The sequence below is a fragment of the Podarcis pityusensis genome (genome assembly GCF_964106645.2).
Source record: "Podarcis pityusensis genome assembly, chromosome: 3".
Lineage (NCBI taxonomy): Eukaryota > Metazoa > Chordata > Lepidosauria > Squamata > Lacertidae > Podarcis > Podarcis pityusensis.
The window spans coordinates 54,145,633-54,168,356 of record NC_138026.1 but is presented as its reverse complement, the minus strand read 5'-3'; the positions used below and the strand labels follow the sequence as shown (position 1 = coordinate 54,168,356).

At 40.9% G+C, this 22,724-nt stretch overlaps 1 protein-coding gene and 1 long non-coding RNA gene across 10 annotated transcripts in view; one reads left to right on the top strand and one right to left on the bottom strand.

Moving 5' to 3' along the window:
• The window catches only part of CEP85L (centrosomal protein 85L), a 90,027-nt gene that overhangs the window by 64,266 nt on the left and 3,037 nt on the right, over positions 1–22,724 (top strand). For 4 of the 5 annotated variants that reach the window (XM_080999577.1, XM_080999580.1, XM_080999581.1 and 1 more), the window contains 8 exons: positions 750–871; positions 7,799–7,916; positions 8,832–9,014; positions 10,552–10,704; positions 12,354–12,508; positions 14,646–14,763; positions 15,339–15,389; positions 22,365–22,472. In XM_080999577.1, the coding sequence (XP_080855703.1) occupies positions 750–871; positions 7,799–7,916; positions 8,832–9,014; positions 10,552–10,704; positions 12,354–12,508; positions 14,646–14,763; positions 15,339–15,389; positions 22,365–22,472 (1,008 nt within the window). The remainder of the gene's footprint in view (positions 1–749; positions 872–7,798; positions 7,917–8,831; positions 9,015–10,551; positions 10,705–12,353; positions 12,509–14,645; positions 14,764–15,338; positions 15,390–22,364; positions 22,473–22,724) is intronic. The other variant, XM_080999578.1, reaches the window with a different exon arrangement.
• The window catches only part of LOC308473904, a 36,239-nt gene continuing 26,030 nt past the window's right edge, over positions 12,516–22,724 (bottom strand). For 2 of the 5 annotated variants that reach the window (XR_013984381.1, XR_013984383.1), the window contains 3 exons: positions 18,498–18,613; positions 18,188–18,385; positions 15,502–16,682 (listed from right to left, as the gene is read on the bottom strand). This is a non-coding gene — a long non-coding RNA (uncharacterized lncRNA). Of the gene's footprint in view, positions 14,647–15,501; positions 16,683–17,026; positions 17,064–17,151; positions 18,386–18,497; positions 18,614–22,724 lie in introns of those variants that run through there. The other 3 variants (XR_013984382.1, XR_013984380.1, XR_013984384.1) reach the window with 3 other exon arrangements.

Here is a 22,724-nt window from a genome sequence, read left to right as displayed (position 1 = left end):
GAAGTGATACTTGTATATAGTTAAACCTGTATGAATAAGGATTGTGGTGTAATTCCAATTTACAGGCCACTTTTTTGCATAACCGTATTCTTTTGAAATAGATAGCAACTAAAAATAGCAACTTCATGTCCTCACCAAGTATCAAGATTTACTTTTTTAATCACTCTCACCATAAAAGTAAAGTTGAAGAATGAGGCCATTAGTTTAATGGTGTCTATAATGCAGCAGCTGATCGTAGGGTGGAGTGGAGGTGCTTACCTGACCACCTGGCAGCTGGGTTGTGGCTGCTTACGAGGAGGGATGCACAGAGTCATTCCGGCAGACCTGTTGGTGCATTTACACTATACCTCACCACAGCATTATACTACAAGATCTGCTTTCACTGACTCCTACTAAGCAGCACAGACTGTCAATGGCATAGCTGATATGAGGCAAGATGCTTTATTTGTGCCCTCAGATAATAAACCAGTGAAAAATCACACAAAAAGAAGCCAATGTGAGACTTCAGTTAGCTTTCACTTACATCAAAGAACAAAGCAAGGAAATGTTGCAGATGAAGACTTTATAAACGGCAAAACTACTGTTTGCCAGGTTTCTGTTTCATCTAGGAAGACCAAAGGAGGGACCGCTTTCCAATAGGCTTTCTAAACATAGATTTCTCTCAACTAAGCACTTTTAAATGTATAAATGGGTGAGTAAGTGTTGTTTTTCTGCTCTTTGACAATATTCTTTTGCGCATTTCTTCCCAGGTTCTGAGTGGATCATCTCATCAGAGTTACCCAGCTGCAAGCTTTCAGGATTTCAACAATTGGGAATCCCTGATGAAAATCAAAGAAGGATTGCTAAGGCAAAAAGAGATTGTGATTGATCGGTGAGTAAACTCTATCTTACCTCCAGTTGCTTGGAGGTTGCCTTGTAAATTGGTTGAGTGTCCCAGAGACTGATTTCCAAAAATGATTATGCCCCCCCCCCAAACAAACATGAAAGATGAGTACAAGGGTTTCACATCCAATGTCATAAATAGCTGAACAGTAGAAATGACCAGGAGAAGGATTGAAAAAAAATCAGGTATCATCATGTTAATCAGTGGTACCAGGTATAGTTCTGGAATTATAAAGCTGCCTTTTATTGTGAGACGGTTGGTTCGTCTTGCCTCTGACTGTTCTCCAAGGTTGCTTTTCCCAAGCACTGCTGCCAGTCTTGTTTGACTGAGATACCAGGGATTGGCTCTGGGATCTTTCATATACAAAGCATTAAGATATAGAACTTCTGGGTATCACACTTCAAAAAAGATATCATAGAGCTAGACATGGTAGAGAAAGGGACAGGGAAAGCATATGAGGGAAAGCTGAAATGTTTGTGGACTTTTAATTATAACAAAAGAACAATTTGGGAAGGAAACTTGATGGAAGTTCATAAATAATGAATAGTGTTGAGAAAGAGAAACACTATTCCCTCTTGGCAAAAGAAAATTCAGCACACAATTGATTCATGGCATTCTTGAGTCACGGAGAATTGATGAAACCGTTGTATTTGTCTCAGGAGTATTGCTTAATTGGGAATCTAACAGACAAAACAGAGTTAACAGGTGCACCCATGCTAGAGTTTACAGATTTCAGTGTGAGCAGGATGCAAAATTAGGAATGAGTCTCAAATCTTTTACATTATGAATCAGTTACATAGTGTGTATTGCATTCAGGTGCATGGAACCCCATATAGTAACTGTGAATACCATACAGTACCATACAAGAGCCTCTAATTTTCTAAGTAATCAAATCTAAGTAATCAAATCTTGATATATTGACAGCATTTCCTGTTTAATATTCTTCTCTAGCTCTATGGCTCTCAGCAGAGTTGATGTATCTAAAGCAGAGATTTTCAACCTTTTTGAGTCCACAGCTCCCTTGACCAACTACATTCTTTCTGCGGCACCCCTGGGGGCTCAGGGGCCCAGTTATGTTACCCCTTGCCTGCAGAGCTGGCAGCCTCTCAACCTCTTTCGAATGCTCAGCCTCCTCTCCACTCTCCTTGGGAGTCCTCCAGGAAGCTGCTGCTGCCGCCTCTGATCTCTGAGCTGCCCCCGCTCCACCACCCTCGCCCCAAAGAGAGCTTATAGCCAGGGCTGCTGCAGTAAACAGCTGTGCAAGCCTTGGGGAGGTAGAGACGTGAGAGGAGGGAGGGAAGGAAGGAGGGACAGAGGCCAGTATTGCCTGCTGCACCCCTAACCATCATTCAAGGTACCCCATGATGCAACGGCACACTGATTGAAAACCACTGATCTAGAGGATTGATCTAGCATATTTGACATGAATATGGTATCCTTGCAATTTGTGCTTTCAAAATTAATGGCAGTCCCATCTTTAACAGATCCTAACCTCATCAAGGTTTTCACAGATGTCATGAGAGCCCTTTCTAGGTAACAGAAACAAATTCAAAGTTTTTTTCATTTGGTAGTTCCCATTTTTGTGTGTACTTCTATTGCTAAAGTCATAGGATGAGGCCTATTGCACAGCGTTGTTTACAAAGGCTCACTAACCTCCTTGTGGACTTTTTAACTTAATTTGTGTAAGAAATGTTTGATACTGATGCCAAACAAGTTGCAAATTATACTTGGATGTTATAGTGGAATGGGTCCCTTTTCCTTTGTAACCCCTCATGGTCCCTTGGGAGGGGGTGGTGGCCCTGTATAGCACTCATTGTAATGTGACAAGCTACAATAAGTGTGATCAGAAGTGCTATGAGCTTGCATAGGGGTCCCCAGCCCCTTCTCATTTGCCTCAACAAAAATGCAAAAAGAAGAAGCACACGTTAATACTGCTTGATTAGCATGCTGAGAATATGGAAACTATAAAGAGTTAGTCACATAGTAAAGGAATATGATTACCCCAGAAACTGCCAAAATGGGTAAGATTGAGTGGCAATTGAGCATATGCATTACTCAGAGAATTAACAATTAGTGGGTGGTATAAGAATTCTGTCAGTAAAATAAAATAAAATTCTTAACACTTCGGTCTGGTCATGTGTTTTGGTCCAGTGAAAGAGAGAGAGGTTAATGACTCTTTGATGGACGAGTGAGCTCCTTTAAGAATATGGAGCTCACATTAATACTACGTTTTATTTTAGGAGTAGTCTAGTTAGAGTTTTTATAATGCATCAAGAAAGAAAGAAACAAAACAAAACAAAACAAAACAGAATTTAACACATGTGTAAGCATTTTACTCCCTTCTGTCTAAGCTAAAGAAGGGTTATTTCTTGTTTTGTTTCATTTTCCTGTACAGTGGTGCCCCGCAAGACGAATGCCTCGCAAGACGGAAAACCCGCTAGACGAAAGGGTTTTCCGTTTTGGAGGTGCTTCGCAAAACGAATTTCCTATGTGCTTGCTTCGCAAGACGAAAATGTCTTGCGAGTTCCTGCGGGGTTTCCCCCCCCCTTTTTCCCAAGCCGCTAAACCGCTTATCAGCTGATGGCTAAGCCGCTTAACAGCTGATGCTAAGCCGCTTATCAGCTGATCGTTAAGCCGCTTATCAGCTGATCGTTAAGCCGCTTATCAGCTGATCGTTAAGCCGCTTATCAGCTTATTCTTAAGCCTCTTATCAGCTGATCCACTAAGCCCGCTAAGCCGCTAATACTGTAGCACTAATCCGCTAATGGGCTTGCTTCGCAAGACGAAAAAACCCGCAAGACGAAGAGACTCGCGGAACGGATTCTTTTCGTCTTGCGAGGCACCACTGTACATGACTTCTTTTGATTAGTTAAAAAATATTGAATACCACATGACTTCATTTTTAACACTAGAGGGAGCAATGGATTCTTGTATGGTTTTAAGTAGTATATTTGCTGCTTCACTCTATTGAAAGCATACACACATTACAACTATTGTCTTGCAACACTTGGGATTGTTCTGACCTTGATTGGCCATTGCATGCTATGCATTTCCAACGCTCGTGCTGGCTGGCAGTGTCGGTTTGGCAAGGATTGCCTAGAATGGTAGTGTGAATAAATGCCAAATGCTAAACGTATGACATCACTCTCTGAAAATAATAGCACACTCATCAACAATTGCTACGTTCTTTTCTAAACAGCTTAGGGACACTCAAAGGGCTTTTAAGGGAAGGTAAATACAAAGCTTAGGATTTGAGGGAAGAGATCTCATTCCACAGGGCATAATGATGTTTGAAATCCTGAAACAGCTGCTGAATCTTTGGCTTAGTGCCACTATTAGAACTGTGGTTAACTAATAACTAATTTCCTGACCATTGAAATGGATACTTTTGGGGTTTGGGGTCTCGTGAACAAAATACTGTTTCATTACAAGGATTAGAACCTTGTGCTGGGTATAACTTAATTCTGTACATGCCTACCCAGAAGTAAGTCTGATTTAAATTGCAGGTCAGATAGCAGCAAAATTGTTCAGAAGCAGGTATCTTTTATATATATATATATGCGCGCGAGCGCGCACACACACACACACACACACAGATGCATTTTGCAAATGAAATAAAACACACATTGCTTATTTTTGTTTGTTTTTTTCAGCCGTCTCAGGCTCAAGTAGCACATGCAAAGCAGGTATGCACTGCAACATTTTGTTGTGGTGTCCCAACTGTATCCTTAAAAGCCATGTAAGGTCATGGCCGTCACCATATTTAGGATTGTTATACGCTATGTGAAGAAATACTTTTGACAATCTACTTGAAATACCTGAAATGAACTAAAATTATGTTTTCTGTTCCTGCTGTGCTAGTTGATGTACAAAGACTATGTGGGGGCTAAAATTAATTCTTATCATACAGCTGTCAAATATGACTTGCTGAGTTCTTGAAGATAGTGCATTAGTGCATGCAAACTGCATGTATAAACATGCTTTCTTTTATCATGCATTTATTTTTCAGGAGTTACACTGCAGTTGTAAAAGTTCTACATTAATAAGTCTATATAAAATGTTTCTGAACTGACTCAAAATTAGATTCAAAACGGTTGAACTTTTACTGAACCATTTTTTAAAAAAATGTTTGTGTCTGAGCTGAAACTAAACTGGAAAGTCTAAAAATGGTAATGAAGCTAAACAGGAACTGAACATATGTTTAATTGTTTAGTTTTTGGGTTTATGAATACGGAGGGAATGTTAGTTCTTACACTAACATTTGAACAGTGTTATCTAAAGCATATCTAAAGCAAATTAAAAAATGGGGATCTTTTCTGAGTGACTGCTTTGTCTCACAAAATCTGAGTCCCTTTGAAGCTTATTGTACTGTGTTTTATTTATTTAGCAGAATTTGTATACCACTTAATTTTACATAAAACTGGTAAGTGGTTTACAAAGAATATGTAAAAGTTAAAGTAAATCCCATGCTGTGGGTTACTAAAACAGGAATAGGTAAAAAGATAGGGCAAAGTGACAAATGGTTTTACAATTTAAATATTTTTAAATGTTTAATTTTTCAGTGTCAATTTTCATACAGATAAGAAAAAGAAAGATAGTTTTTCAAGAGGACAGAATACACACCACAATGACAATACATATTGTCAGCTCACTCGTTCAGTAAAAGTAAAAGTTCAGAAAAGTCTTGAAACAACTTACAATTTAAAATTTTTAATATAGAGTACAATATTAAACATGGATTCAATACAGAACTATATATTTATCTATCATTACTAATTTTCTAAAAGGGCAATTCTTCCTCTCAGTTTGGCTTGTTATTTACACTATAAAAATGTTTCTTGACTTAAAAGTATAATCCTTTGCATTTGGATGCAAAGGACTGCATCTAAGTCATACTCAGAACAGATCCACTGCAATTCATGGTCTTAAGGCTCATTGAAGGGACGCAGGTGGTGCTGTGGATTAAACCACACAGCCTAGGGCTTGCTGATCAGAAGATTGGCGGTTCAAATCCCTGCGACGGGGTGAGCTCCCATTGCTCGGTCCCTGCTCCTGCCAACCTAGCAGTTCGAAAGCACGTCAAAGTGCAAGTAAATAAATAGGTACCGCTCCGGCGGGAAGGCTAACGGCGTTTCCGTGCGCTGCTGTGGTTTGCCAGAAGCTGCTTAGTCATGCTGGCCACATGACCTGGAAGCTGTACGCCGGCTCCCTCGGCCAATAAAGCGAGATGAACTCCGCAACCCCCGAGTCGGCCACGACTGGACCTAATGGTCAGGGGTCCCTTTACCTTTATCTTTTAAGGCTCATTGGTTTCATTAAGTCTGCAACTTCGTCAGATACAAATATTACTCAAAGTGTGGATACTATTGGCAGGAATCAAGTATAATTTTTGGTGATGAGACTATATTATGGGGCACAAAAGCTAACTGTTTTTAGTTTAATAGTTACAGAGATTGGTTGTTGCTACCTTACACACATGTCTGAAGGAAAGAGAATCAAATGACCCAGTAAACATTCAGACCAGCGATACCCAACCAAGCATTTCGAAAGTTCATTATTGCACCCATGCTGTTGTTAACAACTATTTAGAGAAGACTTCCCATCTATGGAGCATATGAGTTCAATATAGCATATAATTCAAAAAATATGGTTTGTGTAAGAAGTAGTTTCTACTCTATAAGGGGTATGGAGGGTTAAATGGGAGAATGATCAAATGAAGAGGTGGAAAACTGGAGGTACCATTAGGATGGAAGAATAGAGGCTGATAATTGGAAGAATGTAAGACAAAAAGAGAGGGGAAATACCGCAAATGTTGGAGAGAGAAAAATAATTGTTTTGAATGTTGCAGAATAAGGATTCCACTCTTGTATGTAGACTCAGATCACTACATAGCAGAGACTTGAGGTCTTACTATCTGGAATGTATTGGAAAATGTTAGAATTACCTGCAGACTGGCAGACAGCCGAGTATATAGTTTCCATTGCTGCACTCTGACTAGGCTTGTGAGATCACCATGCTATCTTTTTTTAAAAGCAGAGCCCTATCATTGTGTGGTTATACAGTGGATTAATAGCAACAGCTGTTGGAGTAACAAAGGATTAAAGCAACCATACAACATTATCAGCAACGAAATGTACGTGGCACAAGGCCTTTTATTGTCAGATAACTCCAGAGATTTATAGGATTATATGTATGGTAGGGAATGTTTTTGCAGTTCATTTTGGCATCCTTTCTGAATACTTTGACAACTTTTTAAAGCTCATGTTAGATTTACTGTGAGAATTAATACTGTGAAATATAATTGCATAAGAAATAAATGAAACATTTTTGTTCTATTTTTTTGCAAGCAACTTTTAGTATAGTTAAGTTAATATGTGCAAGTAACAGCTGGTTATGCAAATATTGCATTGAATTCACCTATAACAAAATGGAATAGTCAGGTATATTGAGCCATTGCATATTACAGGGGATGGTTGAAGCCTTCACTGAATCAAACAGTTTTCTATTGGCATATGGACACCGATTGTATACAGCCCATCATATTTTAACAAAAGTGACATATAGTCCCAAGTTTTCAATTTAGAGTTCTGATAGTACTGTGAAGGCATAGCAGGCCTCCATTCACCTTAGGAGGAGCAGCAAGTGATCTGCTTCAGTTCACAAAGAGCTGCCAAATGCACTGAAGGGAATCAGGAGGTCCCCACAGGCAGGAATCTTCTATAGCCACACTAGAGCTAATGTACTCATACCAGAATGTTGATCTGCTCATGGCAGTTTCACTTCCATAGTTAATACAAAGTTGTGGAACAACTTTGAGATGTATCGACAAGAGGGTGAAAATGGAAATACTGGGAAGCATGATTCAAGTTTCATGCGTTCTTTCTTTGTTTCTGTTCTTTCTCTTATGAATTACAGGCAGAACCAGCAAATTAACCTTTTATATCAGAAAATAAGGGAGAATGAACTCCGAGCTCAGCAAGCAAGGCTCGGGCATATTGTGAATTGTGAAGACCCTTACATGAGTAGTTTCCAGGTATGAATTATTATTTTTAAATCATCAGGATAGTCTGCACACATCTGTTATTAAGAAAGGCAAGCCCAGACTCATCTCATAGTAACTTGTATTACATTTGGAGAAATGCAAAAAAAGTTTTGCCTTCCAGACAAATCAAATTATGGTTAAATACATAACCGTATTGCATATCAAAACTAGTATCTCGTTACAATTTGTAAGCTTGGAATTTAAAACACCTCAGATACAAAAGTGAAGAGATACGTATTAATGAAATAATTATTTGTGTTGCATCATGAAAGAATCTGAGCAGCTGTACTATTTCAGAATGTAGGTTAGAGGTTTTATTCTTGATGAACAATTTTGCCATTGGATAACCTTTTTGTCTAGATTAGGCCTGAGCACTACAGTCTATAAAATGTTGAGAGCAGATAAATGGTTTGAGAAAGCGACTATGACAATTTCCCCCATAAGGTTAAGTTTTGTGAAACGTCTTTCCCTGTGTTTGGAGGGGAGGACTAAAGGTGGGAGGGAGTTGACCTGACATGGTTTGTTGTACATGTTGAATTCCATAAAAATGAATTGCCAAACTCATTTTTGTTTTTGTTTCATGCTCAGATGCATATTTTTTTATTTATAAAACTACTTATAGACCCTGTCCCCTACATAAAATATCAGTGCATGGTACAACAAAATATGCAAGTACAACAAAACATAAAATACCACAAAATACAAATAATATGCTGGGATATCAGCTGGAAACTGGATGTGTGCTATAGCTCAATATTACAAACAATAGGTTCTTTGTTGTCCACTTCTGTATGTTCATTACTTAAAACAGCATTCACTCTTCACAGTTGGCCACTCTGATCCAGGTGAAAGGTTTAGAACAGCATCTTCTCATCTGTTCCCTTTCCCTCCTTTCCTTCTTCAAAGCAGCCTCAGTATGAGAGCACAGCGATGCAGTCTCAATTTGCAGAGAGATCTGTGGCCCATTGTGAAAGGGACGAGCTGGAACGAAAGCTTGCAGCAGTGCAGAGTAAGGAGCTACAACTCAGTGAGTTTCTCAAACAAATGGCAAACAAAGCCAATGAAGATAAAAAGAAGATGGAAGAAAAGGTGGGTCTTGCACTTTCCCAAATGGTTTTATTGCTGAGACAAGAACATATATTTCTCAGACAAGTTGGCTGTACTTAAGGCTTATGAATGATCCATAGCATCTTTTCCCCCCTATATGACTCACAGGGCTGATACTACCATTCTATACAGCTTTATTCCTCTGGAGGGGAAACTTTTTTTTTACTGGAGCTGCACTGCATTATCTTGGAGGATGGGACAGGGTGAATGTGTGTATTTAATTTACTTGCACCGTAATCCCTCCAGTGTTACAATTGCTCTTAGTTTTTTAATCGTTAGAGCACAGAAATCATAGAGACTGAGGAAAAGTACAATTTGAGAGATTTTAGAGCAGTGCCAATTGTAGTACATTTCACCTTATCTATTGGAGCCTCTTTCATGACCACACTACTACTGAAAAAGCCAAAATGGCAGCTAATGCAACAGCCTTTGGAACCAAGACTAGATCAGTTCTGCACATTATGAAAATGAAGCAAATAATTGCTAATTTTGTTCTCCCAAGCTGTGGAAGAAAAGGGGTTATGTAAGGCACAATCCCTCCCCCCAAAAAACCAACTTAAAAAAACAAAAACTTAAAAAAAAAAAACAGCTATTATGAAATCTTCTGATGGATGTTAGTTTTGGATCATGTGCTGTTTGGATTAGGAGTATAGATTTGAAACTTTTCTTATATCTATGGCAGTCATACATCCAAGAAATAGGCCCATAGGACATATTTTGGAGAAGTTGTTTGTGAGCCTTATTAGTGGCCATTATAATTCCTTAGTTCCTCCTTATTTATCCTCTCACTTCTATTCCTGGCTGAACCCCACTCCTGGAAAGGTATTTGTGTATACATTCAAAGGCCATGCCTAGCATGGATATTTCACATGTGGCCTTGCTTATATAATATGATACAAGCTACAGAATATGGAAGCAAGTTTCAAATTCTCATAGTGACTAGTAACCAAACGTCTACAAGATTTTTGCAGTAGCAAATGAGCAGGGCTTCCTTATTCTGTAGACATTTTTTCACAGAGGCTCTTGCTCACATTTCCACATATGGGGGGTGGGCACAAAAAAAATGTATGTACAAGATACTGATAGGGATTATGTGTGAAACTGCCCACGGCTCTAAAGCTCAAATCCATACAATCACAGAAGCAAAATTTTTAATTGCTCTATTTTGGAAGAAAGAAAAAAGCAAACCAATCATTTGTGTTTATATATATGTTTTGTGGTTTTCGGACTGCTAGTTTAAATAAAGGAAAAGCATCTTTTGATAAACACACACCTAACTACTTTTAAACAGTAAAGAAATGTTTAGCTATGGAAATAGTCAGCAAGAGCTCTTAGCTTTTAAAAAGATAAATGACCTATAACAATCCATTTTTTATTTATAAAAACAGTTCTACTCCCTGCTGAGAAAATAACTTTCAGAATCTACTGAGTTTTAAGTATCAAAGAAATCTTTCAGATTATCTTGTGCATATTTGATTCCAACCTCAAAGAATGAGATGCAATATTACTCTCTTTCTAGCTCAAAACTAGAGACAGGTACATAAGCAGCCTGAAAAAGAAATGCCAAAAAGAATCGGAGCAAAACAAAGAGAAACAGAGAAGAATTGAAACTCTTGAAAAGTACCTGGCTGACCTGCCAACACTGGATGATGTTGAAAGTCAAAGTAAACAGGTAATCTGTGTTTCACCTAGAGCTTTTGCTAAATGCATATTATGAATCACAGAACATAATACTTGCTCACAATGTCCTTGGGTAAACATTAAAAGGTCATGACCGCCTGTAACATCTCTGCATAAGCCCTGTAGAAGTGATTGAGTGCTGCCCCAAAGCTCCTAAACAGATCTCATAATGTTCTAGTGAATTGTGCTCAATGATTTAATAATAAGAAATTTGCAGTTGCCAAAACTCAAAGGTTAAATTTGTTGCTCTTCATCTATATTCTGTTCCTTTTCTGTTAAGGGAACAAATAATTACGAAAAACAGTATCTGGTTTCTTTTGTTCTTGTCTGGCATAGTAATACATTGCTGCAATGTTTACATTAAGATTTTTTTATAATCATCATCATCATACACATATCTAAGAAAAGTCAGCAGAAGTGAGGGCCTTTGTTATGCATAAAAAAATAAATCAAAATGCAATGTAATTAATAAATTCAAGGAGACTGTTGGTTTGACCCATGATTGCAGATGTTTTATAAAACGAGAGCCCAAAAAAGGAACACCCTGGAAACAAAAAAAAAGGGAGATGAAGCTTCAGAAACATGCTTAAAGTGGAACCATTTATTGAAAGTTCAGTGTGCCTGCTGCATTTTGATCTATTCCCTCCTATTTTGATGAAACCTGTTTTGAACAAATGACTACAATATGTGGAATACAATTTTTAAATGGTTTTGCTCCTGAATAAAGTTATATTCCGAAACACATTGACAATGTTCCATTTTCTAATAAATTTTAAACTGTTTCATTTCTAACATCATGTTGAAGCTTTGACTCCCTTTTTGTTTGTTTCTGCTTCTCGAAGCAAACCTCTTGAGAACAGTAAAGTGTGATTGATCCATGACCTTCAGAGGTCCTGGAAACATTGCTTGCCAATTTGCAAACAATATGATTCTTGAAGCATGTTAAAGAATACCATATGACAAGAAATAGGAAAAGAAATAGTTCATGATCATTTAGCACTGAGACACAATAAAAAAGTCAGACACATCAAACGAACTGCAAATATAACTCAATGTATCATAGTACACGGATCATTTTAAAATAACAAAAAAAAACAGTCTTGAATGACAGGTAGGAGGAAATACAACTTAAGCAACCTGATATGGACAAACAACACTTTGAGTTGCCAATAAATATTGTAAAGCTGGATTCAGATTATGTAGTATTTAAGTCTTGTTTATATCAGGGCTTATGCATATGATTTAAAAAAATTAAATCCTCCAATCATCAGTGGGTCTGGATGAAAAATACTCTGATAAAGGTGTCCAAGCATCTACTGTACTTCGAATCATACATCAGTGGAATATCCATCCACATAGAAACAAAATGCACCCTATTGCCTATTATAATACTTGCCACTGAAGAGCAACATATGGTTACAAAGAACCTGACAATTCAGTGTCTTGTTATGCACATCAGGAAGTTCAGTTATATTCTGTTCTATTAACCCAGTATTGTATTACTGTGTTCGAAAGCATTGTATGAATAAATTAACAACGCCACCACCACTTTGTTGGTTATTTGATCTACAGTAAACATGCTTCTATATAAAAATATTTATATTTGCTTCTATATAAAAAAATATTTTGGCTTCTCTCTAGCTTCAAGTTCTTGAAGAAAAGAACAAGCAGCTGAAAGCTACTTTGGCTGAGCTCGAAAAGGCTCTAGAAGAGTCCAAAACACAGTGTAAAGAACAAGAATTGCAGCTAGTTTGTCAAAAGAAGAAAGAAAAAGAATTGGTAACAGCAGTGCAGAGGTATGAATAATTAACTTGATCTGTCGTTTATGACTCTCTAGGATCTTTCTATTCCCTTCTGCGTCAGTTCAGTTTTGGTGAAGAGATTCACGTGAACTCTGTTGTAATGTCAAACGCCAGACTGCACTACACAGAAGGCAATGATGCAGTATGTTGCAAAGCACAACTGAGATGTGTCAGACTACAGCAATATCATTTTTAATACGTGGGCAATGTTGAATTGCTGCTTTTAGGGAAAGAGGGTTGAAAATGAGAAATATGAGGTTGAGCTGAGAAGGATGTAACAGAAAGCCTGGCTGGTTGCTGAGGAGTGAGGTCTACTAACTAATGATGTACTTGTCTAGAGTAGGGACCTTGAACTGTTCACTTGTGGACCAAATCAATCTCATAGAAAGATGCCATCTGGTTGAAGAAGTCTTGTTGAAGGTATTAGAAATACTTCAGGTACTATTCCAGCCACCACTTACATCTTAATTTCAGGCATGTCAAAGCTGTCGTGTAAATTCAAAGTCTAGTTTTGCTGTTTGAACTACAAACAAGAGGAAATAAGGGGGACTTGTCTGCACAGTAGCTTAGGAGCACACAGACATCCCTTACTGTTTCCTGGTTAAAGGGAATCACACCAAGCAACCACATTTGCAGTTTGCCGAATGAACAGTCCCTACAGCTGACATATTCTGGCTAGAAATTTGCAGGGCATCTGCCTAAAGTTTATGGTACAATGGAAACATTCCTACTTACCATAACAAGTTCCAGAGGAGCATTCAGGTGTCATTTGTGACATATGTTTCCCCAGTTAGCATCAGTAGGGCAGAGATACCATGACATGCATTAACCCACTGACCACTTGGTTGGTGAATGCGAAATCAAAGGAATGAACATTCCATTCTGGTTGACGGGTCGAAAGAGTGCGGTCTGGTTACTATAAGTTAGTTTTGCCTTGGGGATCAAGTTCTTACTTAGTTGTTAACTTGTTAAATGGCTTTGGATACGTTACTGTCTCTGAGCTGCCTTAATAGCTGCAACTGTTCCGCAATGGATTTGTAGTTACAAAGAAACAGAAAGCAGGATAACAATCCCAGATGGATGTTAAAATGAGAGAATGTCATTTATTTAGAATTTAGACTAATTTATTTAGAATTGTTTTATTGAGAATCTATCGTTTTATAAAAGGCTTTTAAAAAACAAAAGCTAAAGGAACACTCATTTGAAATTATGCAATAAAGGTAATGGAAGCCATTTTAGAATTTAATTTCCAGTAGTCTGAAACATGTGACATTTCAGTTCGTGACCCTGCGTTGCTTAAAAGTGCATGCCACAAAAGCTTTGTTCAAATGATGAAAGGTTAGGTATTTGGGACAGTTAGCCAGATCACTGGGTGCATTGTTTCCATCTTACATCTGGTACCTATTGCATTTGTGAGTGTGTAATCCACCAGGGTGGCTTTGCAGTCTCCTGAAAGTCTATAAATATTTGAAGCAGAGTCTCGTTTCTAAATTTAAACAACAATTGTCATTGTCATCATTCGTGTTTTCATTTTTGAAAGATGAGGCGGAGGGAAGCAGAAGTGTGATTCTTCTCCGCGCTGGGGCATTTGAGTGTTGTTGACAGGGGTAGGTTACCAAGGACTCTGCGTAACCAGAGATTGGGGGAATTTCTGCTGACCCCAGGCAGCTAGTCATCTGGAAGCCTGATTTCAGATATTCACCAAGTCATGCTGCAATTCTAGTTAATCTCTTGTAACACTGAGGCAGCCAATGTGGTGCCCTCTAGAAGGTTTTGGACTCCAATTCCCATCAGCCTCAGCCAGCATGGTAAGTAGTCAGGAATGCTAGAAGTTTGCAGTGGCAACAGCATCTGGAGGGTACCATCCCTGCTATAAAGGGCTGTAGGTTCTGATGGCACTCTGAGGAAGAATTGGCTGTCTACAGGATCATTTCCTAAAATGAACCTGTCAACATAAATGTGCAAACCCACTCCAATAGCATGCATTAACCATAAAACATCTCCAAGAATGAATCTGTGTACGGAATCTTTCACTTTTGCAGAGCTTACTTATTTCCTGCACAGGATTTGACTCTAGAGTTTTGGTATGCAATTTCTGCTTTCTTTTTGCCTTTTCAAATCCAAACTACAGCCTGCAACAGAAGGTAGAAAAATGCCTGGAAGATGGTGTCCGCCTTCCTATGTTGGACACAAAACAGCTTCAGAGTGAAAACGAAAGCCTCAAAGAGAAAAATGAGAAAGCTAGCAAGGTACATTCATTAAACTGAGATGATCTACCTGTGTCTGAAGAGCTCTTTTTGCTATTGATGTTTGCTGTTACTATATTGTCAACCTGTTGTTGTGTCTCCCTGCCCCAATATATGTTTCCAACAGCAGCCAGTGAAGCACTGGCAGGTGCCACTGGGTGGCAGTAAAGATGGGAGGATAAACTATCCCCAGAAAGAGTAACGTACAGAGTCAGACCACTGGCCCATCTAGCTCAGTATTGTCCACACCCAGGGGGTGGGGAGGTTGCAGTTGAGGTCAGGCACATGTAATTCTGCAGTTGCTGATTGCCTACTTGCCCCCACTAAGCGGTTGTGCACTTAGGCAGGGCAGACCAAGACACCCTCTGTCTCCACCACTTTCCAACCATTTCTGAGCATGTTTTCCCCTACCCCATAACTGCCCCCACAGCATCATAAGGCTTTTCTTGTTACTAATTTCATTCCTGATCTTGCAGCATCCTAAATTGTTGTGTTTTTTATAGCAGTGCATGTCCTTTACAACAAATTAGATACATCAGAGATACAAAGAGCATTTTTGTTTGTTCTTCTCCTAACAGGTCATAGACAATCAACAGAATCAGATTGCCGAGATGACTTTAGAGATTCAGGTAATGAATTGTGTTTTTCAGGCGTTTAACCTTAGCCTTACTATTGATGAAGATGCATCCTCTCCATGAAAAGAAGGGTTGGCCTTAGGAGCTTCATGAGACAGCAGTAATCTACAATATTACACTGTTTAATGGTAGTTGTGCTTTTATTTGTAATCTGCTTTGGGTTCCCAAGACAGAATGGCTTCATATAAATGCTCTGAATACTTGAATGATGCCACAACCTTCACATAAACATAATGCAGGGAAGAAGAAATGTATGACAAGAATTAAAGCTGAAGTCTAGGGCTAGGCAATGTTAGGTTTTCAACACTGCAGTCTGGTGGTACACTGTGATGTTGAAAGTGTGGAATAAGCTGCATTGGCCCCAGTCCTGCCAGGCACCGGAGTGAAACTGTCATCACTGCTGCTGAGGTGGTTTCATCCCGGGACCAGAGCTGATGCAGCTAGAGGGATGGGCTCCCACGGCCAGGAGAAAAGATGCAGCCCACCCTCCTGGGCGAAGGCAGCTGAACAGCGGTGCTTGTCAGGCCCCATTCTCAGGGTTCCCTCTGCTTTTGCACATGTGGGCTACCTTTCTGTCCCGTGCGAAGGCAGCAGTGGATGAGGCCACCACAGGAATGCGCCATCTGTCTGGCTTCAACCCCCTCCCTCCACCTTGGCAGCTGCCTGTGAGGGGGGGGGTTGATCAGCTGAGAAGCAGGCTGCCTTCAGTTGCCCACTTCTCAGCTATTCAAGCCCCTGTGGGGCTTTGTTAAATTGCTCAACTGAGTGGAGCAGTTTAAAGAAGCCGTCTGCTGGTGGTATGAGAGCCAGAGGGCTGTTTCACCCAGCAGTCACTCCTGAATCTCTCTGGAGGCAGGGGGACTCGGGAGCAGCTGCTGTTTCACCCGCGATATATCGCTGAGTTAACAGTCATTGCTGTCTGGCCCTCATACCGGTCCTGGGTGATACATTGCCCAGGCCTGTCTGGCCCTTGCTTGTTTCAGGCACCTTTAAAACTCAGGCAGAATCATGTGCACATAGGAAGCATTTCTTCACCACTGGAGCCCATGGGCCTGTTGCCCTCATCCAGCTGTCAAAACAAGCTGAGGCAGCAGAAGCAATATACCCCTTTCCTCCTTATTCATACCACAAGACCATCAAGAGAGCTTCCAGCAATTGTAACATCAGCACAAAAATTATGTATGAACACTACAAACTGAACAAAATATTAAGAGGGGTGTTATTGGGTTGTTGATCTTGTTCTGTGAACCGCCCTGAGACCTCCGGTTATAGGGTGGCATACAAATTCTATAAATAATAAAGGCAAAGTGTGGATTAACCTTCAGACAAGGCAGGCATGCATGCAAAATATGTTAGTATGATTCGATTCAAGTTTCGATGAGACAAGTGATTTTTTAAATCAAATGATAGCATGTGTGAGCAGGTCTTTAATTACCGTATTTTTCGCCCTATAGGACGCACCTAGGTTTTTTTTGGGGGGGGGGGAATAAAAAAAAATATTTCCCCCCCAGACACGGGGCTGGCGCGGGGGAAGCCCGAGCTTCCCCTGACCCCAGCCCCCAGAACAGCCTGCTATCAGTCTCCCCAGGCTTGCGGAGAGCTGTGTGAAGCCCGGGCGAGCTCTTCAGCACGCCCGAGGCTTCGGAATGCAGGCAGCTCTGTGCAACCCTCCGGAGCCCGGCGCGGCTTGGCACCGGGCTCCCGAGGGTTGCGCAGAGCTGCCCGGTGCCCGGGAGGGCAGGCAGCTCTGTGCAACCTCGGGAGTCCAGCGCGACTTGGCGCCGGGCTCCTGAGGGTTGCGCAGAGCTTCCTGAAGCCTGTATTCGCCCCATAGGATGCACACACATTTCCCCTTCATTTTTGGAGGGGAAAAAGTGTGTGCTATAGGGCGAAAAATACGGTAATAATCTACAAACTGTTTAATGAAAGCATTATAAAATGCAACAAGGAATGTTAGAAATATTACTTTTAAAATTAATAAGAAAAAACCAACGTAGAGAAGCTGTCTGGTGATTGACCATGTCCCAAAACAGTAAAAGATTTATTCAGAAATTACACAAACACTAAAGTTCCTTGAACAATTGTTTGGGTGTGATTTCTTTGGATTATTTCAGAGGTTCAACTCATCTGAAAATAATCTCAGGTTGAATTTATTGTGAAAATGGTTCCTTTGCACAGCTGAAACATGCACACTGATAGGAGACGAGGCCTGGGTGACATATCACCCAGGACTGGTATGAGGGGCAGAGCACGATGGCAGCTTTATCTGGCAGTATATCGCAGGTGAAACTGCCACTGCTCCTGAGTCCCTCTGCTGCCAGGGCCGCTGGTAACAAAGGGACTTGTGAGTGGCAGTGGTTTCACCTGCAATATACCACCATCACGCTCTACCCCTCATACTGCAGAGGGAGGAGCAAGCTGCATCAACAGCTGATACAACTTGTTCATCTCTTGGCTTCTTTAAACTGCTCTGCTGAGGCATGGGTAGCTGCACACTCCTTAGCAAATCAGTTTAACAGAGCTGGAGTGGGGGCTCTGTTAAACTCCTCCTGCCCTCTCACCTCAGTTGAGGAAGCCCCAATACCTCATGTGTGAGCTGGGAACAAGCTGCACCATCCCCCAGCCCCCCAATGCACTGGGGTGAAACTGCCTTGTGGGGCTGGGGCCAATGTAGCTTGTTGTTTCAACATCACAGTGTATCACCAGACTGCAATTTTTGCCTTGTGATACATCGCCCACCCCTGTATGAGACCAATTTAAACATTCAGCTGGTTCTAAAAAAAAATATGTACCTGTGTGACTCAGGTTGGAGTTGCTTCATTAGTAGGAACAGTACTTCAACGGTCTTCTTGGAGTCAGTTGGAAAGAGTAAGATGTCATCAACGTACTGATGATACTGAAGTCCAAATCCCCAAATCATGTCTCCCAGCGGTTTCATATGGATGTTGATCAGCATAGTGGAAGATGGATCCCCTTGTGGACACCATAGGCTAATGTTCAAGATGCAAAACAGAAGTCTATTAGTACTGTTCTAAGAAATTCTCCTGCCAAAAGGATTAGAGCATGGCAAAGCAAGACCCATCTGAGCCAGGCAGCCCATACCATGGTCAGTGGTACTGAAGGTGATTGAAATGTCCAGCAGAAGCAAAAGGAATGCATTCCTCCTGTCTGGTTTCCAACACAGGTTGTCCAGTAGAACAGCCAAGACACACTGTATCCTGTAATTAAGATTGAAGCCAAATGAAAAAAGGATCCATTTCATTCAGGAAACCCTACATATCTGATTTATGTGAAGTTATCCGTGCATAACATCGCATAGATAAGTTTTCTGTACACGTTCCACCTTACTTTTAGATTGAACTAATTCTATGATATGATTGTAGATCTTTATTAAATGCCAGATAATTAGTTTGATCTTGTAGTTAATAAGGCATGTACCATAAAGTATATTCCCAAAATGCCACTGTATGTTACAGTAACGTGTGAAATCCCTCCCAGGCATTGCCTTTTGCTAATCTGAAACATAAAACTGAACATACTTTCCCAAGACATGGTATCCTGTAGCAGAGTAATATCATAGCGCAAATCTAAACTCTAATTTTATTCAGAGGGAATTTATTGCAGTCAATTAGAAATGGATGCTAGGCTTTGCTTAAGGATGCAGTCATCAGAGTATATGGGTAAACCTCAGCACACAATAATACAGCATGCTTGGATGGAGAATAACATAAAGTAGGGGAAATCCCCTTTGAAAGCTTTACAAGAGGAGAATGAGTTGGAACTTGTCATCCTTTGCAGCTTAACTTTTATTAATGCCTAGAGTACAACAATTTGAACACTCTAGATTCCAGCCAAATAAAACCAGCAAAGCACAAGCATGGACATATGTGATATTGCAGTTGACTAACCTACACGTTGAGCAGAAGAAAAAAATAACTTCTGTCAATCTATAAAAGTAGGAACGGTTATATTACATGGATGCATTTCTCAAAACCTAGCAATGGCATACGGAACATCAAGTCAGCACTTCATGCAAAGTAGGAGTGATGTTTAGCTGTTTTTAAAAGTTATTTATATTATTTGTGAGTTATATAAATATCAAGAAATGGCCAGTTTGCCGAATGATGAGAAGAGGAGCAGGGTTGTGGGAAAGAACCTGAATAGCTAAACTGACAGTGGTAGGCAAACAAGCACCAGAAGCCGGAATTCAGAGCAAGCAGGATACGTTGAGAGGAAATTGTGGGCAGGGAGGGAAAGAGGGACCTTGGTCTAGAAGCAAATCAGTTCCTCTTTCCTTTTCCAAGGGCTGTTGAGATCAGGGGATCCGCATTACTCCAGCCATGGCTCATGGCTCACGGCACTGCAGCATGTAGGGATGGGAAGTCCTAACCATGGTTGATTTGAGTCTCTTGGGACCCAAACTAATTGCTGCTCAGCTGTCAGAGAATATGAAGCAATTACCGTATTTTTCGCCCCACAGGACGCACTTTTTCCCCTCCAAAAATGAAGGGGAAGTGTGTGTGCGTCCTATGGGGCGAATGCAGGCTTACGCTGAAGCCTGGAGAGCGAGAGGGGTCGGTGCGCACCGACCCCTCTCGCTCTGCAGGTTTCGCGCAGCTCTCCGCAAGGCGCGGGAGCCCTGCGCTGGGCTCCCGCGGCTTGTGGAGAGTTGCCTGTTCTGGGGTCGGGGGAAGCTCGGGCTTCCCCCGGCCCAGCCCCGCGCCTGGGGGGGGAAAAATAATTCCACCCCCTTTATTTCCCCCCAAAAAAACTAGGTGTGCCTTATGGGACAGTGCGTCCTATAGGGCGAAAAATACGGTAATTCACAGCCAGAAAAGATTGTGTCCCCACCCCTCCCCAATATCTGAAAGTGTTAAAAGCCAGAAACTGAACTGTAGAATTGGTAGCTATATTTCTCTCCCATGGTGTGAAGCTTTGCTGTGTTTTAAATAATGGGAAACTAAACTTGAAAAGAATTCCATCCTGCTAGTCATGGATTAAATTAGCATAAATTTGACACTTTGTGGTTAAGATATGTAATAAAAAAAGGAAGAAAGTTTGGAACAGATTGTGTTGAACAATAATTTGAGACACAGTGCAGAATAAGTCTATTTAAAATTCATTGGTGGTATTTTTCCAGCTAATTTGAACCTCTCAAAAAGTATGATTTGGACAGGTGAGTGGATCTTTTGTCTTCTGAGATTTTCAGTCCTGGATTTCAAGAGATGATTGATAGATATATCACACACACACACACACACACACACACCTGCTGCAAATGTGAGGGAGAAGTGCTCTTCGTCAGACAAACCCTTTACCTGCCAGGTGTCCAGGGGGCTTTGCAAACTAAGCCCACTCTTGGACACCTTTGGGGATTTCAGAGACTGCCCTGGTTCCTTTGAGCACTGCAGAAGTAAAAACTGAGGGTGGGAGTGGAAAGCTGACCCACCTTGAAGGACCATCTCGCCCTAAAGGATCCTCTATGGGTATTGGACCTCCAGTGCTTGACTGAGGGGACCTCTCACTCCCCATAATTCAGGTTAAGAACAGTTTCAGGTTAAGAACGGACCTCCGGAACGAATTACAGTACACTGTACACTGTACTTCGTTCCGGAGGTCCGTTCTTAACCTGAAACGGTTCTTAACCTGAAGACCACTTTAGCTAATGAGGCCTCCTGCTGCTGCCGCACGACCGGAGCACGATTTCTGTTCTCATCCTGAAGCAAAGTTCTTAACCTGAAGCACTATTTCTGGGTTAGCGGAGTCTGTAACCTGAAGCGTATGTAACCCGAGGTACCACTGTAACTACTTAACCCGAGGTACTACTGTAAAAGTTAGATGCTAATTGAGCCCAGTTCTTTTCCTTCCCTGTATTTGTTTGAAGGCATGTTTTGTGTAGCTATTACATAAGTAAAGCTAAAGAGGTTCCTTGATAGGGTAGTATTAATGACAAATCCCACAACTGTTACAGGATAAACACTCCCATCCATAGAAGCCAAGCAGATCCCATTCTTATTCTCCTATGCTAAACACTGTAGAGGGCTAAGTGAAACTCCTGGGTATCTAGCAGACCTTGGGGATATAGCTAGATTGAATCCTTATTAAGGGATGCGCATTCTGATGAATCAGGTCTCCAAGCAGAATATGATTCAGCTTAGGCACACCACTAAAGTTCACTTGTTAGTGGTTATTTAAGTACATGCCTAGGTACATCCAGTAAGTTTCTGGGAGGAAACTGGTTTTAAGATACTGGGGTGTGTGTGTGTGTGTGTGAGTTTCTTTGGCTGTCGTTCACAAGAGAAGCAAAAGCCTCACTGCTGTACATAGAACATAGGAATCTGCCTCACACCATTGTGTGCAAGTCACAACATTGGTCCATCTAACTCAATATTATCTACACTGACTGGCAGCAGTGCTCCAGCATTCCTGACATTCCCAGCACACCTAGAGAAGCTGGGGATTAAACCTTTGGCCTTTTGCATGCAAGACCACTGAGTTATAGCCCTTCCTGAGCAGTCACTAAAGCCCTTACATCCCCTGCCTCTCTATCCCATAGAAGTAAAGGCAAAGGGCTACTTTGCAGCCACTGCTGGTTCTGCCCCAGCATTATTGAGCATTGGCTGAAGCTGAAATGCTGCCCCTCCATCTTCCCCACACGAAAAGCTGTGGGGACTTTTTTTGCTGCTGAATAGATGCATCAGCATCTGCCTCCTTGAAGCCAGCAGAGGACAGGAATCCAGTAGATCAAATTTTTAGACTTGGCAGGGAAGGCCCCAAAATTGCACACCTTAGTCTAAATGACCTCCCCAGCTCCAGAAACTGGTCAGCACAATAGTCAGCATAAATTTTCCTAAAGTGCTCCTAGAAGACTGAAGTTACAAGCAGAAGCAAATGCAACTGACAGTGTTTGAGCTATCCGCTTATTGGACTACATGCTTTAAGGTGATTTTCTCTTTTTTTGCCCCCTAGTCTATGCAAGATAAGCTTTTGCAAGGAAAAGTGACAATTCAAAAACAGAAAAGTGAACTTGAAGAAAAGGATAAGAGTGTACAGCAGTTACAAAAGACGCTACTCGAAGTAAGTTTTTGAGATCGCATCTATTGAGCCACTTGTCTACCATGTCACCATTTTGTTCTATTCTATTAATACATCACAAAATTGCATTCCTGAGAAGGAATGAGGCGTAACAATACGAGAAACAATAATTTCTCTTAAAGATAAGAAACTCTGGACACTACAAGGTAAGTGGTGATATTCTCGGTTTAACAGTAGTTGTCACAACAGCTGATCTGTCGCTTGAAGGAGAAATACTGTGTCTGGATATGGTGT